Raw genomic sequence first — 15869 nt, forward strand, 5'->3', positions numbered from 1 at the left:
GTTGGGGTTCCAATTTCACTTCTATGGTTCAATGGTGCCACTTCTAGGATTCCAGTGTCAGTTTTAAGGTTTCAGTGTCACTTCTAGGGTCCAGTCACTTCTAGGGTTCCAGTGTCACTTCTAGGATCCACTGTCCCTTCTAGGGTTCATTTCACTTCTAAGATTCAGTGTCACTTCTAGGATCTAGTCTCCCTTCTAGAGTTACAGTTTCACTTCTAAGATCTAGTGTCATTTATAGGTTCCAGTGTCACTTCTAGAATCATTTCACTTCTAGGGTTCTAGTGTCACGTCTAGGATTCAGTTTTCACTTCTAGATTTCCAATTTCACTTCTAGGATCCAGTGTCATTTCTAGGTTGCAGTGTCACTTCTAGGGTTCCAATTTCACTTCTAGGATCCAGTGTCACTTCTAGGGTTCGTGTCATCTCTAGGATCCAGTGTCACCTCTATGGTTCAAGTGTCACTTCTAGGGTTCGTGTCATCTCTAGGATACAGTGTCACTGGATGAGAATTAAGTAGGATTTATTCAGAGTGACGATAAAACCCAATTCTTAAAAAGATGTTCTGGACTTGAAGCACAGTGTTTGTCAAATTCTTCTTTTGAAGCTCAGATCATCAAAAAGCCACTGAGGTAAGCCACAACTATTGTTTCAGAGGATCATGGTTTTGGAAACAGGCCTGAAATTAACCTGGAAAAATTTGTGTGACAATGCATAAACCAAATGGCATCACCATCAAATGTCAAGGCTATGCAACTATTCTAAATGGAAAAAAAATTCCCATTCTGTGGTGTATCAGAATGTTCAGGAAGGAATCCTTTAATCTAGGTCCAGAGGCAGCTTGTCCAGTTGTTTAAATGAAAGATCTGGCAGACATTTTATAAAGGGGTCATCCTGAACAAGGGTTTCAGCATGTGTATGTTTAGAAAAATAAATATCCAAAATAACTATTTTTGGGCCTGATTCCCTTTTTTTGAACCACAAAAAGAGTAATGTATATAATCATGTTGAGTTTTTATGACCATATTATTATGCTAAAAGTAGCAGGATCATCCTAACCATAAGTAAAAGATTGGGAAAATGGGACAGAATTATTGCAATATCTATTCAACTAAATTCTTGTAAAAAATTTGGAGAAAGGTATTGTGCACCTAAAAGTTCAAAAACAGTACTATAACTAAACACAGACCAAGATAATGACACATATATGATAAAGACACAAACCAACACAGCACTGCCAGGGTACATCAGCACCAGGCTGACTCATTACCCCATGCCATGTCGCTACTCGGTAGGTTACAGCCTTTCTTCTTAAGTATATAAGCAAAATCCATTTGCCACATGTGCCACTTTAAAGCTACAAATCCCTGATTATGATCATTTCATACATGTTAACTAATTCCTACATCATCTAGGTAGCACCAGGAACAGATAAAGGAATAGCTTCGTTCACTTGGATCTATTCCAGTTTTCATGGATAATCAATAGAAACCAGACTGCTGTATCCACAACCAAGCCCAACAGACGTTTTTATGGTTTCCCCCAACTGCTCCACATACCCTAATTCAGCCCACTGACAACTTGTCATCCCTACAAATCCCATCACCCCAATTTGCTCTATCCCTTGCATGCATTGCATCCTCCTGTATGTTCCAGCCCTAAGCATTCAAAACTTCCTCCACTCCATCCTTCCATCTCCTCTTTGTTTTCCCCCTTTCCTTCTTCCCTCCACTTTTGACAAGCATATCCTTTTAGTCATCCTTTACTCATTAATCTTCTCCATATGTCCAGACCATTTTAGCACACACTCTTCAGCTCTCTCACACATACTCGTCTTACAACCACATTTCTCTCTTACCATATCACTTACTATTATACCTCTCTTACCCTATTACTTCTTTTCTGATCAACCATACTTACACCACATACTGTCCTCAAACATATTATTTCCAAAATATTTAACCAATCCTTTACATTTTTGTCTAGGGCTTATGCCTCATATCAACACAACACTGACATGACTACTATACCATCAAACATACCCATCTTTGCCCTTAAAGACAGGGACCTCTCATTCCACACATTCCTCAATCCACCCAGGACAGTCCCCTCATCAACCCCATGGTTCACTTCAGCTCCCATGGTTCCATTCACTGCCATATCCACTATCAGGTATCTAAAACACCCCAATTAATTCAAGTTTTCTCGATTAAAACTCATACTCCCAATAACCTCTCTCTTTTCACAACCAAATCTAATAATCTTAATTTCATTCATATTTACTATCAACTTTCTCCTTTCACACTCTCCCAAACTCGGATATCAGCTTCCGCAGTTTCTCGTTTGAATCAGCCACCAGCAATGAATCATCAGCAAACAACAACTGCCTCACTTCCCTGGCTCCCCTTACCCCCAAGCAGACTGCATACCTGCACCTCTCTCTCCAAGACACCTGCATCCACCTCCCTCTCCACCCCATTCATAACAAGATTAAACAGCCATGGTGACATCACACACACCACTACTACAGACCCATCTTCACCTTGAACCACTCATCCTCCTCTCTAAACACTCACACACATGCTTTTCCAGGAAGGGAGAGAATTTGAAGGCTATGTTACAAAAGCACAAAATAAAAACAATAAAGAAAGATACTGAGGAACCTCTCTAGACCAAGTTGTGAGACTACCAGTGGTTACTTAACTCCTAACACAAAAGTGCAGCTAGTTTCTTTCCCTATCAAGAGAAAAAATAATTGTAGTACAAGATGAACCTCCCTAATCAAGAATTTGAGGATTCAGATACAACTGTAATTCCGAACTGTCAGAAAATATTCACTCTGTTCCTAAGAACTGACAACATACTCACAGACCAGCAGTAGAACAGGCAAGAGAAGCATCCTCAAGATGGATTGGAGTCATCATAACATATTGTAGTAAAGTATACAAATACAGGATAATTAAACCATTCACATGAATACTACCAAAAATAATCATACTAAATGTGGTGAGACACTACAATATCATACAATTTGAGAATACATTCCTGGGCAGTAAGAGTTAAAATACCCCAGCGGCAATACTTTACAGCAGATAACAGGTTCCAGGAGTCAAAATGTGGGAGAGTCTTGCAAGAATCCATAAAGCCAAGCCTCCCACCAAAGCTTCATGCAGAGTGCTTGCATATATAAAAGCTACCTTTAATCATGCGAACAAAAGACGTTCGATAAACTTCTAAGCACACAGCAGACTAAAGCTGGAATATGATTCTCAAATATGGTGGGAAATAAAAAGGATAAATAATTACCACTCATAAATTGGAAAGTTCTATAATCAGGCAAAGCTCTGGCCCAAAGGTTGCCAACTTGGGGAGGTTCAACCTGTACTCAAAAACTGCTGTAAAAACTTTTTAAAGTTAGTCCTTATTACAGAAAAGACACCTGTTAGTTTGGAGCAGCTGAGTCCCAGGTGTAGACGTACATCAGGTGTAGACCTGCATTGTTACTTAAACACCAAAAATCTGCATAAGGGTCTTAGCATGGAACTAAAGCTGTTTCAACCCTGTAACTCCTTTGAAAGGATGTCTGCATAAAGTGAGTACTTCTATTATTAATTTCTGACAATGAGTTTTGCACATCTATTCTAAGGCTGTTTACTGAACTTGGGTAACTACCAACATGGTAGAGGACAATAATTTCTCCCCTAGTCAGTACTCCTCCAACCATGCCAATGATATCACACTGTTGTGATTTATTAGAAGAAAATAGAGTGGCTTTCAGCTACAATTAGAGCAAAAGTAGAAGGTGATCCAGAATTACTTCCTGATGAAAATCTGTCTTTGAATCATCTGAAGAGCTATTTCATGAAACTAACTCTTAAAGTTTTACACTCAGTCCACATCTCTTGAACATTATCTACTCTCATACAACTTCTTAAATTTATGTATGCTGTCTACATTCACCTTGAAAACCATTATGAGAATCATTAAGTGGAGGTCCTCTAAATGGTTTACAATTCTACCTCAAATGATGGTTTCAACAAGCTTTCCAACTGATCTCCCCTCATTCATTCTCTCCATGTGTGCAATCCATTTCATCACTCTCTCTTCTTTCTCAACCACAAATATCTTGTTATCACACTTCTTGCTCACACATCATCTATACCCCATGCCTCATATCCATACAAAATATTTGGGACTACTGTACCTTCAAACATATCCACTTTTGCACTCCCAGATAATGACCTCTCTTTCCATACATTCTTCACTGCTCCCAGAACCTTTGCCCCACCCCTCACGCACCCTATGACTCACTTCTGCTTCCATGGTTCTATTTGCTACCATGTCCACTATCAAATACCTAAAACACTTCATCTAAAAAAAAAATCCATTTAAACTCATACTCCAAATAACCTGTCCCTTTACCCTACTAAACCTAATAAATAATCTTGCTTTTTATTCACATTTAATCACAACTTCCTCCTTTCACATACTCTTCCAAACTCAGTCACTAACTTTTGCAGTTTCTAACTCAAATCTTCCACCAGTGCTGCATTATCTAAAAACAACAACTGACTTTCTTCCCTGGAGTTTCTCATCTCCTACAGACTTATACTCATCCTTTTTTCCATGACTCTTGCAATTATCTCCCTCACTATCCCATCCATAAATAAATTAAACACCCATGGCAACATCTCACCCCTGCCAAAAATCATCCTTCATTTGGAACCACTTATTCTTTTCTATTCCTAATCAAACATATGCCTTACAACTTTGGTTAAAACTTCTCATTGCTTCTAGCAACTTTCCTCCCACATTATATATTTGTAAGATCCATAGCTGCCACATACAAATCCTTCTGTTTCTTTAAAGTATTTCTCTCACACATTCTACACACAAAGACCTGATCTACACATCCTCTAACACTTTTGAAAACACATTGTTCCTTCCCAATCTGATGCTCTATACATTCCTTCATCCTCTCAATCACCACTCTCCCATACAAATTACCAGGTACACTCAACAAACTTGTACCACCATAGTCTGAACACTCACCTTTATCCCCTTTGAATTTACACTATGCATTTTACATACATTTTGCCAATCCTCACATGCCTCACCAGGATCCATACATACACTGAATATCATACCTAACAAATTAACAACACTATCATCCCCTTTATTAAGAAATTCAATTGCAATACCACCCACTCCAACTGCCTTGCCACACTTCATCTTAAATAGGGCTTTATCTCTCTTCATCAAACCACTCTAAGACTCTCTAAACATTGCAATCCACCCTGATACAAGCATCCAACACCTGCCAACCTAACATGAAACATATTCAACAGTTCTTCAAAATACTCACTCCATCTCCTCCTCACTTTATCGCTACCTGTTACCACTGCCCCATTTGCCATCTTCACTGATGTTCCTATATATTCTCTTGCTTCTTGCACACTATCAATTTCCATAATATCTTATTCTACTTGAAGTTTACTGATACTCACACACCCTAAGTCTCACTTGCCATTGTATAAAGGCAAAGGGGATAAAGGTGAGTGTTCAAACTACACAGGTATAAGTTTGGTAAGTTGTATGGGAGAGTGGTGATGGACAGGGTGAAGGCATGTGCAGAGCATCAGAAAGGGAACAGTGAGGTTCCAGAAGTGGTAGAGGATGTGTGGATCAGGCATTTGCTTTATAGGAAGTGAGGGAGAAATACTTAAACATAAGGATTTGTATGCGGCTTTATGGATGTAGAGAAAGCATATGATAAGCTCGATAGAGATGCCTTGTGGAAGGTCTTAAGAATATATGGTGTGTGACTGAAGCCTTTATCAAAAAAAATGCTACCCAGCAGTGAGAAGTTATTATCAAATGTGTACAGCATATGTACAAGTAGGAATAGATGAGAGTGAATGGGTCCAAGTGAAGGTTGGTCCGGCAGTTTAATTTGTTTATGGATGGGGTGGTGAGGGAGGTAAATGCAAGAATCTTGGTAATACAGGTCAGTGAGAAAATTTAAAGTTGGTGACTAAGTTTGGGAAAGTGAGAGAAAGGAAGAAGTTAAGAGTAAATAAGAATAAAAGAAGTTATTAGATTTAGCAGGGTAGATGGACAGGTCAGTTGGGGTTTTCTCTTAAATTGTGAAAAGTTAGAGGAAATGAAGCATCTTAGATACCCGAGAGTGGACATGGTGGCACATGGATCCACAAAAGTGGAAGTGAGTCATAGGGTGAGTGAGGGGGTAAAGGTTCCAGGAGCACTGATAAATGTGTGGAAAGGAGGTTGTTTTGGAGGGGCAATAAAGGTTATGCAAATTGTCAGTATTACTAAGAGGCACAAATAGTGTAAGTTGTAGACCTGAAGTGAAATATCTATCTAGTTATCCTTAGATGTATCTATGGTTCCGTTTTCAACCACTCCAACTGGCAAATCATTCCATATTTTGACAACACTGTTGAAGAAAAAGTATCTCACTTCTTCATGAGTTTACATCCACTGCTGTAGGCAAAATCAGACAAAAAAGTCTTAAATAACTCAGTATATCAAGAATATCAAAATCACTGATAATTCTGAATACTTGTACTAGATCACCTCTTAGCCTTCTTGTTTCTAAGCTAAACAGATTCAAGTAATTTAACTGCTCTTGAAGGACTTCTTTCTCAGCCTGAAAATCATCTTGGCAGCCTGATCTCCACTCTCTCCATTCTTTCTGACATTTTTTTTGAGTGGGATGACCAAAACTGGACACTGTACTCAAGATGGGGCCAAACCAGGGAATTACAAAGAGTATGGATGATTTCCCTGGACTTAAATTTGAAGGCCCTACCTATAAATGAAACAATTTTGTTTGCTCGTTTCACTGCCATGCACTCCTTTCCTGGTTTTGAGGGACCAAAGACTATTATGCCCAAGTCTCTTTCCTCATTTACCTTTGGCAATTCAACAGAATTCATAACATAGCTTGCCTTTTCATTTTTGCAACTGATATATAAAACCCTGCATTTATCTTATCAATATCAAAATTCAATTCCCTCCTATATACACAGTCAGTCAGAATTTTTTGAGTCAGTCTGAGGCTGCAGATGTTGAAGTTCATTTGTAGGTATATTCCCAGTTTTGTATCATCAGCAACGTAGCCCATTATCATATATATCATTAACATGTACGAGAACAAGAACTAGTTCCAAGCCTGATCAAATGCTTTTTGAAAATCCAGACAGATGACATCTGCTAACTTTTATCATACATGTTGATTATATTACAAAAGAAATCAAGCACATTTGTCAAACATTAGAGTGTAATATACACCTTTCCCAGCTCACTGGCAATAGATAAGGGAAATGCGAAAGTTAGAAGTTTTAACGACTTGTGTTACATTCGAAGCAGAATGAATCCTAACAGAGGAGATCACCCTGAATCTTCATAAAGGATATACACTCTCTACACTATTCACTAAGAGTTAAATGCTTCAATTTTTGCTTATCACCAAACTTGCTGATTTTCTAAACATAACGAGTGTAGAGCATTCCAGCCATCATATGGTCTCTTGACACAGATGAGCTAACTTTTCAAAGCTTGTTCACTCTTATGTTTGCTTACTAACCATGACAAGTCATAGACAGCACCTTATGATCTTGATTCCAACCCCTTTTGAAAACCCTACCACTGGCTGTCAAGGGGCAGTCTCTCACTAAGTCTCAAGCATGTCTCCATCTAGGGCTGACCTTCTGCCTGACCTTCCTAAGGAGAGAAGTCCTCCGTACTCCAATTCATTGAAATATAAATTAGTTTTAATAAAGGAAGATTTCCTTTACATCCTTTGACCACAATGACAAGCAATTACAAGTGTTTCATGAAAAATTATGCAGATTTGTTTATTAAGTGGTGGTCCTCTAAATGGTTCATAAGGTTATCTCAAATGATGGTTTCCATAAGTTTTCCAACTGCAAATGTTAAGCTAACTGGTCAATAGTTTTTAGGCAGTAGCTTATTACCTTTTGCAAATATTGATAAAACATTAGCAAACTTCCACTCATCTGGAGCCTTTCCCATTGCAAGTGACTCATTGAAAAGGGCAGTCATGGGCTTAACTATCCATTTTTCATCTCTTTCATTGACCTTCAATAAAACTTATCAAGATCTGCCATTTTGTTTGTATTCATTCCATTTATTGCTGACAGTATGTCTTCAACTTTCATGTCAATTTGTTGTAATGTTCTCTCTTATAATGAAACTAGATTTGGGACATTGGTGTGCCTTCAATCATAAATACATATGCAGACAGTCATTAAAGATTTTTTGCCATGGCTTCCTTGTCTCAAAACAAGTTACTATTTTCCATAATTAATGAACAAACTGGCTGAATATAACTCAAACATAACTCCTTTTGGTTTTGTTGCTATTTTCAGCGATATACAATTTATAGTGGCATTTCCTTTATCATATAAATTATTTTTTCCTTACAAATTTACATCACTTACTGGTCTCTTTGAGTTACTTAAGAGCTACTTCCTCAGACAACAGACACTTTTTTATTTCACCATTCCACCACCTGGCTTCAGTTTACAAACTTTCTACTATGTACTGGCAGTTATATGTTCCCTCTAATGCTTTGAAGGCTTTAATGAAGCTTTTCTTAGCTAGATTCGTATCATTTTCCCTGACCATACCATCTCAAGTTTGCATGTCAAAAGCAATGCGAAGATCATTAACATTTGCAAGTTTAAAATCAGGTATTTCCTTAAGACACATTGACTAACATCACATGCAATGTTGAAAGTGACCTCAAAAGTAATTCGTCAGTGATCACTTAAGCCAAAACATCTATCTATGTCCACCACAATAATACATTAGTAGCAACCACAATATGGAAATGAATACACAATAACATCTATCTATAACCACCACAATAATACAGGGTTAGCCACCACTACATGTAACTGAATACAGAATAACATCTATCTACAACCACCACAATAATACAGGGTTAGCCGCCACTATATGTAAATACTTATCAATCTGTCTAGCTATAACTTTGATGCCTGTTCCCTTTGGAAACCCCCTCAAGGCAGTGGCCACAGCAAATGAGTCTCCATAACTATTGAACTCTAGCACTGCTTCTTAGCCTTTATTGCCTCGCCATTAACAGGCCACTGGTAGAGGGCAACTCGAGTGCAGTATTTTCAGAGGGTCCTACCTGATGTTCCTATCAAGTACTTTTACCTAAAGTGTCTACCTAATATTCCTGCCAAATGGACCAACCTACTATTTATACCTAATTCTCACGGCTAATGTTCCTACCAACTACTTCTATCTATTCCTCCTACCATTTCACCAAAAGGCAAGGATAGTGCAAAGTGCTCACTGCAGGAAAATCTAGAGTTACAAAGACTGAGCAGTGTGAGTTAAGTGTTGTCAAGTTTATGTAAGATGAGGAGAGATTGTATGTTTGTGGACAGAATGCAGAGTAGTAACTCAATACACAATAACATCTATCCCTAACCACCACAATAATACAGGGATAGCCACCACAATATGTAGCTCAATAAACAAAAACATTTATTTATAACCACCACAGTAATACAGGGATCACAAGGAAAGGTCAAATAGCTAACCTGCAGGAGCAAGGTTTCTGGATAACCCTTGATAATGTCCTGTCTAGCAGATGCAATCTCAACTCCATCCTTCTGTAGTGATGCCCTAACCTCGACAGGGTGATCTAGCTTCAAGATGGTGACAGCACAGCGATACACAGCTCCTGGACGCAGCATTCGCGGGGCCACAATCATGTGTGTCCTGAAGGTATTAAAACAAATAAAATGTCACTCTTTACAAACTGCTGAATCCCTCCTTTCTACATTGAGAACTGATACAAAAAGGACCTCTGCTAAAGGTTTTCCTGAAATGTTTATATACATCTATCATTTATCATATTATGATTTCCTGGTACAACAAAGTCTCTCACTAGGGTTTTGATTTAGCGAAACATCTATAACTGGAAAAGCTAAGTATATGAGAATATAGTGTATGACACTGGACTCCTTTCACTTAGCTGAAGTTCTAAATCTGTGTAATAATCTTAAAACAGCAATATAAGTTGAGAAACATAAATATTGTATCTAGTAAATTACATAAATCTGATTCAAAACCTTAGGTCATGAATGAGTTAGAAAACTGGTAATGGCTATAATCTTGCCAGTTCCTCTTTTTACCCAAGTAGAGTTTATCTTGTAGACAACCTTTAACACAATATGGAAGAAAGAATGTTCATGTAATATGGAAGAAGGAATGTTCATGTAATATGAAAGAAGGAATGTTCAGGTAATATGGAAGAAGGAATGTTCAGGTAATATGGAAGAAGGAATTTTCATGCAATATGGAAGGTGTGTTCAGGTAATATGGAAGAAGGAATGTTCAGGTAATATGGAAGAAGGAATGTTCAGGTAATATGGAAGAAGGAATGTTCAGGTAATATGGAAGAAGGAATGTTCAGGTAATATGGAAGAAGGAATGTTCATGTAATATGGAAGAAGGAATGTTCAGGTAATATGGAAGAAGGAATGTTCAGGTAATATGGAAGAAGGAATGTTCAGGTAATATGGAAGAAGGAATGTTCAGGTAATATGGAAGAAGGAATGTTCAGGTAATATGGAAGAAGGAATGTTCAGGTAATATGGAAGAAGGAATGTTCAGGTAATATGGAAGAAGGAATGTTCAGGTAATATGGAAGAAGGAATGTTCAGGTAATATGGAAGAAGGAATGTTCAGGTAATATGGAAGAAGGAATGTTCAGGTAATATGGAAGAAGGAATGTTCAGGTAATATGGAAGAAGGAATGTTCAGGTAATATGGAAGAAGGAATGTTCAGGTAATATGGAAGAAGGAATGTTCAGGTAATATGGAAGAAGGAATGTTCAGGTAATATGGAAGAAGGAATGTTCAGGTAATATGGAAGAAGGAGTGTTCAGGTAATATGGAAGAAGGAATGTTCAGGTAATATGGAAGAAGGAATGTTCAGGTAATATGGAAGAAGGAATGTTCAGGTAATATGGAAGAAGGAATGTTCAGGTAATATGGAAGAAGGAATGTTCAGGTAATATGGAAGAAGGAATGTTCAGGTAATATGGAAGAAGGAATGTTCAGGTAATATGGAAGAAGGAATGTTCAGGTAATATGGAAGAAGGAATGTTCAGGTAATATGGAAGAAGGAATGTTCAGGTAATATGGAAGAAGGAATGTTCAGGTAATATGGAAGAAGGAATGTTCAGGTAATATGGAAGAAGGAATGTTCAGGTAATATGGAAGAAGGAATGTTCAGGTAATATGGAAGAAGGAGTGTTCAGGTAATATGGAAGAAGGAATGTTCAGGTAATATGGAAGAAGGAATGTTCAGGTAATATGGAAGAAGGAATGTTCAGGTAATATGGAAGAAGGAATGTTCAGGTAATATGGAAGAAGGAATGTTCAGGTAATATGGAAGAAGGAATGTTCAGGTAATATGGAAGAAGGAATGTTCAGGTAATATGGAAGAAGGAATGTTCAGGTAATATGGAAGAAGGAATGTTCAGGTAATATGGAAGAAGGAGTGTTCAGGTAATATGGAAGAAGGAATGTTCAGGTAATATGGAAGAAGGAATGTTCAGGTAATATGGAAGAAGGAATGTTCAGGTAATATGGAAGAAGGAATGTTCATGTAATATGGAAGAAGGAATGTTCAGGTAATATGGAAGAAGGAATGTTCAGGTAATATGGAAGAAGGAATGTTCAGGTAATATGGAAGAAGGAATGTTCAGGTAATATGGAAGAAGGAATGTTCAGGTAATATGGAAGAAGGAATGTTCAGGTAATATGGAAGAAGGAATGTTCAGGTAATATGGAAGAAGGAATGTTCAGGTAATATGGAAGAAGGAATGTTCAGGTAATATGGAAGAAGGAATGTTCAGGTAATATGGAAGAAGGAATGTTCAGGTAATATGGAAGAAGGAATGTTCAGGTAATATGGAAGAAGGAATGTTCAGGTAATATGGAAGAAGGAATGTTCAGGTAATATGGAAGAAGGAATGTTCAGGTAATATGGAAGAAGGAATGTTCAGGTAATATGGAAGAAGGAATGTTCAGGTAATATGGAAGAAGGAATGTTCAGGTAATATGGAAGAAGGAATGTTCAGGTAATATGGAAGAAGGAATGTTCAGGTAATATGGAAGAAGGAATGTTCAGGTAATATGGAAGAAGGAATGTTCAGGTAATATGGAAGAAGGAATGTTCATGTAATATGGAAGAAGGAATGTTCAGGTAATATGGAAGAAGGAATGTTCAGGTAATATGGAAGAAGGAATGTTCAGGTAATATGGAAGAAGGAATGTTCAGGTAATATGGAAGAAGGAATGTTCAGGTAATATGGAAGAAGGAATGTTCAGGTAATATGGAAGAAGGAATGTTCAGGTAATATGGAAGAAGGAATGTTCAGGTAATATGGAAGAAGGAATGTTCAGGTAATATGGAAGAAGGAATGTTCAGGTAATATGGAAGAAGGAATGTTCAGGTAATATGGAAGAAGGAATGTTCAGGTAATATGGAAGAAGGAATGTTCAGGTAATATGGAAGAAGGAATGTTCAGGTAATATGGAAGAAGGAATGTTCAGGTAATATGGAAGAAGGAATGTTCAGGTAATATGGAAGAAGGAATGTTCAGGTAATATGGAAGAAGGAATGTTCAGGTAATATGGAAGAAGGAATGTTCAGGTAATATGGAAGAAGGAATGTTCATGTAATATGGAAGAAGGAATGTTCAGGTAATATGGAAGAAGGAATGTTCAGGTAATATGGAAGAAGGAATGTTCAGGTAATATGGAAGAAGGAATGTTCAGGTAATATGGAAGAAGGAGTGTTCAGGTAATATGGAAGAAGGAATGTTCAGGTAATATGGAAGAAGGAATGTTCAGGTAATATGGAAGAAGGAATGTTCAGGTAATATGGAAGAAGGAATGTTCAGGTAATATGGAAGAAGGAGTGTTCAGGTAATATGGAAGAAGGAATGTTCAGGTAATATGGAAGAAGGAATGTTCAGGTAATATGGAAGAAGGAATGTTCAGGTAATATGGAAGAAGGAATGTTCAGGTAATATGGAAGAAGGAATGTTCATGTAATATGGAAGAAGGAGTGTTCAGGTAATATGGAAGAAGGAATGTTCAGGTAATATGGAAGAAGGAATGTTCAGGTAATATGGAAGAAGGAATGTTCAGGTAATATGGAAGAAGGAATGTTCAGGTAATATGGAAGAAGGAATGTTCAGGTAATATGGAAGAAGGAATGTTCAGGTAATATGGAAGAAGGAATGTTCAGGTAATATGGAAGAAGGAGTGTTCAGGTAATATGGAAGAAGGAATGTTCAGGTAATATGGAAGAAGGAATGTTCAGGTAATATGGAAGAAGGAATGTTCAGGTAATATGGAAGAAGGAATGTTCAGGTAATATGGAAGAAGGAATGTTCAGGTAATATGGAAGAAGGAATGTTCAGGTAATATGGAAGAAGGAATGTTCAGGTAATATGGAAGAAGGAATGTTCAGGTAATATGGAAGAAGGAATGTTCAGGTAATATGGAAGAAGGAATGTTCAGGTAATATGGAAGAAGGAATGTTCAGGTAATATGGAAGAAGGAATGTTCAGGTAATATGGAAGAAGGAATGTTCAGGTAATATGGAAGAAGGAATGTTCAGGTAATATGGAAGAAGGAATGTTCAGGTAATATGGAAGAAGGAATGTTCAGGTAATATGGAAGAAGGAATGTTCAGGTAATATGGAAGAAGGAATGTTCAGGTAATATGGAAGAAGGAATGTTCAGGTAATATGGAAGAAGGAATGTTCAGGTAATATGGAAGAAGGAATGTTCAGGTAATATGGAAGAAGGAATGTTCAGGTAATATGGAAGAAGGAATGTTCAGGTAATATGGAAGAAGGAATGTTCAGGTAATATGGAAGAAGGAATGTTCAGGTAATATGGAAGAAGGAATGTTCAGGTAATATGGAAGAAGGAGTGTTCAGGTAATATGGAAGAAGGAATGTTCAGGTAATATGGAAGAAGGAATGTTCAGGTAATATGGAAGAAGGAATGTTCATGTAATATGGAAGAAGGAATGTTCAGGTAATATGGAAGAAGGAATGTTCAGGTAATATGGAAGAAGGAATGTTCATGTAATATGGAAGAAGGAATGTTCAGGTAATATGGAAGAAGGAATGTTCAGGTAATATGGAAGAAGGAATGTTCATGTAATATGGAAGAAGGAATGTTCAGGTAATATGGAAGAAGGAATGTTCAGGTAATATGGAAGAAGGAATGTTCAGGTAATATGGAAGAAGGAATGTTCAGGTAATATGGAAGAAGGAATGTTCAGGTAATATGGAAGAAGGAATGTTCAGGTAATATGGAAGAAGGAATGTTCAGGTAATATGGAAGAAGGAATGTTCAGGTAATATGGAAGAAGGAATGTTCAGGTAATATGGAAGAAGGAATGTTCAGGTAATATGGAAGAAGGAATGTTCAGGTAATATGGAAGAAGGAATGTTCAGGTAATATGGAAGAAGGAATGTTCAGGTAATATGGAAGAAGGAATGTTCAGGTAATATGGAAGAAGGAATGTTCAGGTAATATGGAAGAAGGAATGTTCAGGTAATATGGAAGAAGGAATGTTCAGGTAATATGGAAGAAGGAATGTTCAGGTAATATGGAAGAAGGAATGTTCAGGTAATATGGAAGAAGGAATGTTCAGGTAATATGGAAGAAGGAATGTTCAGGTAATATGGAAGAAGGAATGTTCAGGTAATATGGAAGAAGGAATGTTCAGGTAATATGGAAGAAGGAATGTTCAGGTAATATGGAAGAAGGAATGTTCAGGTAATATGGAAGAAGGAATGTTCAGGTAATATGGAAGAAGGAATGTTCAGGTAATATGGAAGAAGGAATGTTCAGGTAATATGGAAGAAGGAATGTTCAGGTAATATGGAAGAAGGAGTGTTCAGGTAATATGGAAGAAGGAATGTTCAGGTAATATGGAAGAAGGAATGTTCAGGTAATATGGAAGAAGGAATGTTCAGGTAATATGGAAGAAGGAATGTTCAGGTAATATGGAAGAAGGAATGTTCAGGTAATATGGAAGAAGGAATGTTCAGGTAATATGGAAGAAGGAATGTTCAGGTAATATGGAAGAAGGAGTGTTCAGGTAATATGGAAGAAGGAATGTTCAGGTAATATGGAAGAAGGAATGTTCAGGTAATATGGAAGAAGGAGATGTTCAGGTAATATGGAAGAAGGAATGTTCAGGTAATATGGAAGAAGGAATGTTCAGGTAATATGGAAGAAGGAATGTTCAGGTAATATGGAAGAAGGAATGTTCAGGTAATATGGAAGAAGGAATGTTCATGTAATATGGAAGAAGGAATGTTCAGGTAATATGGAAGAAGGAATGTTCAGGTAATATGGAAGAAGGAATGTTCATGTAATATGGAAGAAGGAATGTTCATGCAATATGGAAGAAGGAATGTTCAGGTAATATGGAAGAAGGAATGTTCATGTAATATGGAAGAAGGAATGTTCAGGTAATATGGAAGAAGGAATGTTCAGGTAATATGGAAGAAGGAATGTTCATGTAATATGGAAGAAGGAATGTTCAGGTAATATGGAAGAAGGAGTGTTCAGGTAATATGGAAGAAGGAGTGTTCAGGTAATATGGAAGAAGGAATGTTCAGGTAATATGGAAGAAGGAATGTTCAGGTAATATGGAAGAAGGAATGTTCAGGTAATATGGAAGAAGGAATGTTCATGTAATATGGAAGAAGGAATGTTCAGGTAATATGGAAGAAGGAATGTTC

The 15869-nt window shown here is 37.3% G+C and overlaps 1 protein-coding gene across 1 annotated transcript in view; it reads right to left on the reverse strand.

Moving 5' to 3' along the window:
* The window catches only part of LOC139751996 (CD109 antigen-like), a 364823-nt gene that overhangs the window by 333442 nt on the left and 15512 nt on the right, over positions 1 to 15869 (reverse strand). Inside the window, exon 2 of the mRNA XM_071667757.1 lies at positions 9618 to 9798. Coding sequence (XP_071523858.1) covers positions 9618 to 9798 — 181 coding nt within the window. The remainder of the gene's footprint in view (positions 1 to 9617; positions 9799 to 15869) is intronic.

Source organism: Panulirus ornatus, chromosome 12 (genome assembly GCF_036320965.1).
Source record: "Panulirus ornatus isolate Po-2019 chromosome 12, ASM3632096v1, whole genome shotgun sequence".
NCBI lineage: Eukaryota > Metazoa > Arthropoda > Malacostraca > Decapoda > Palinuridae > Panulirus > Panulirus ornatus.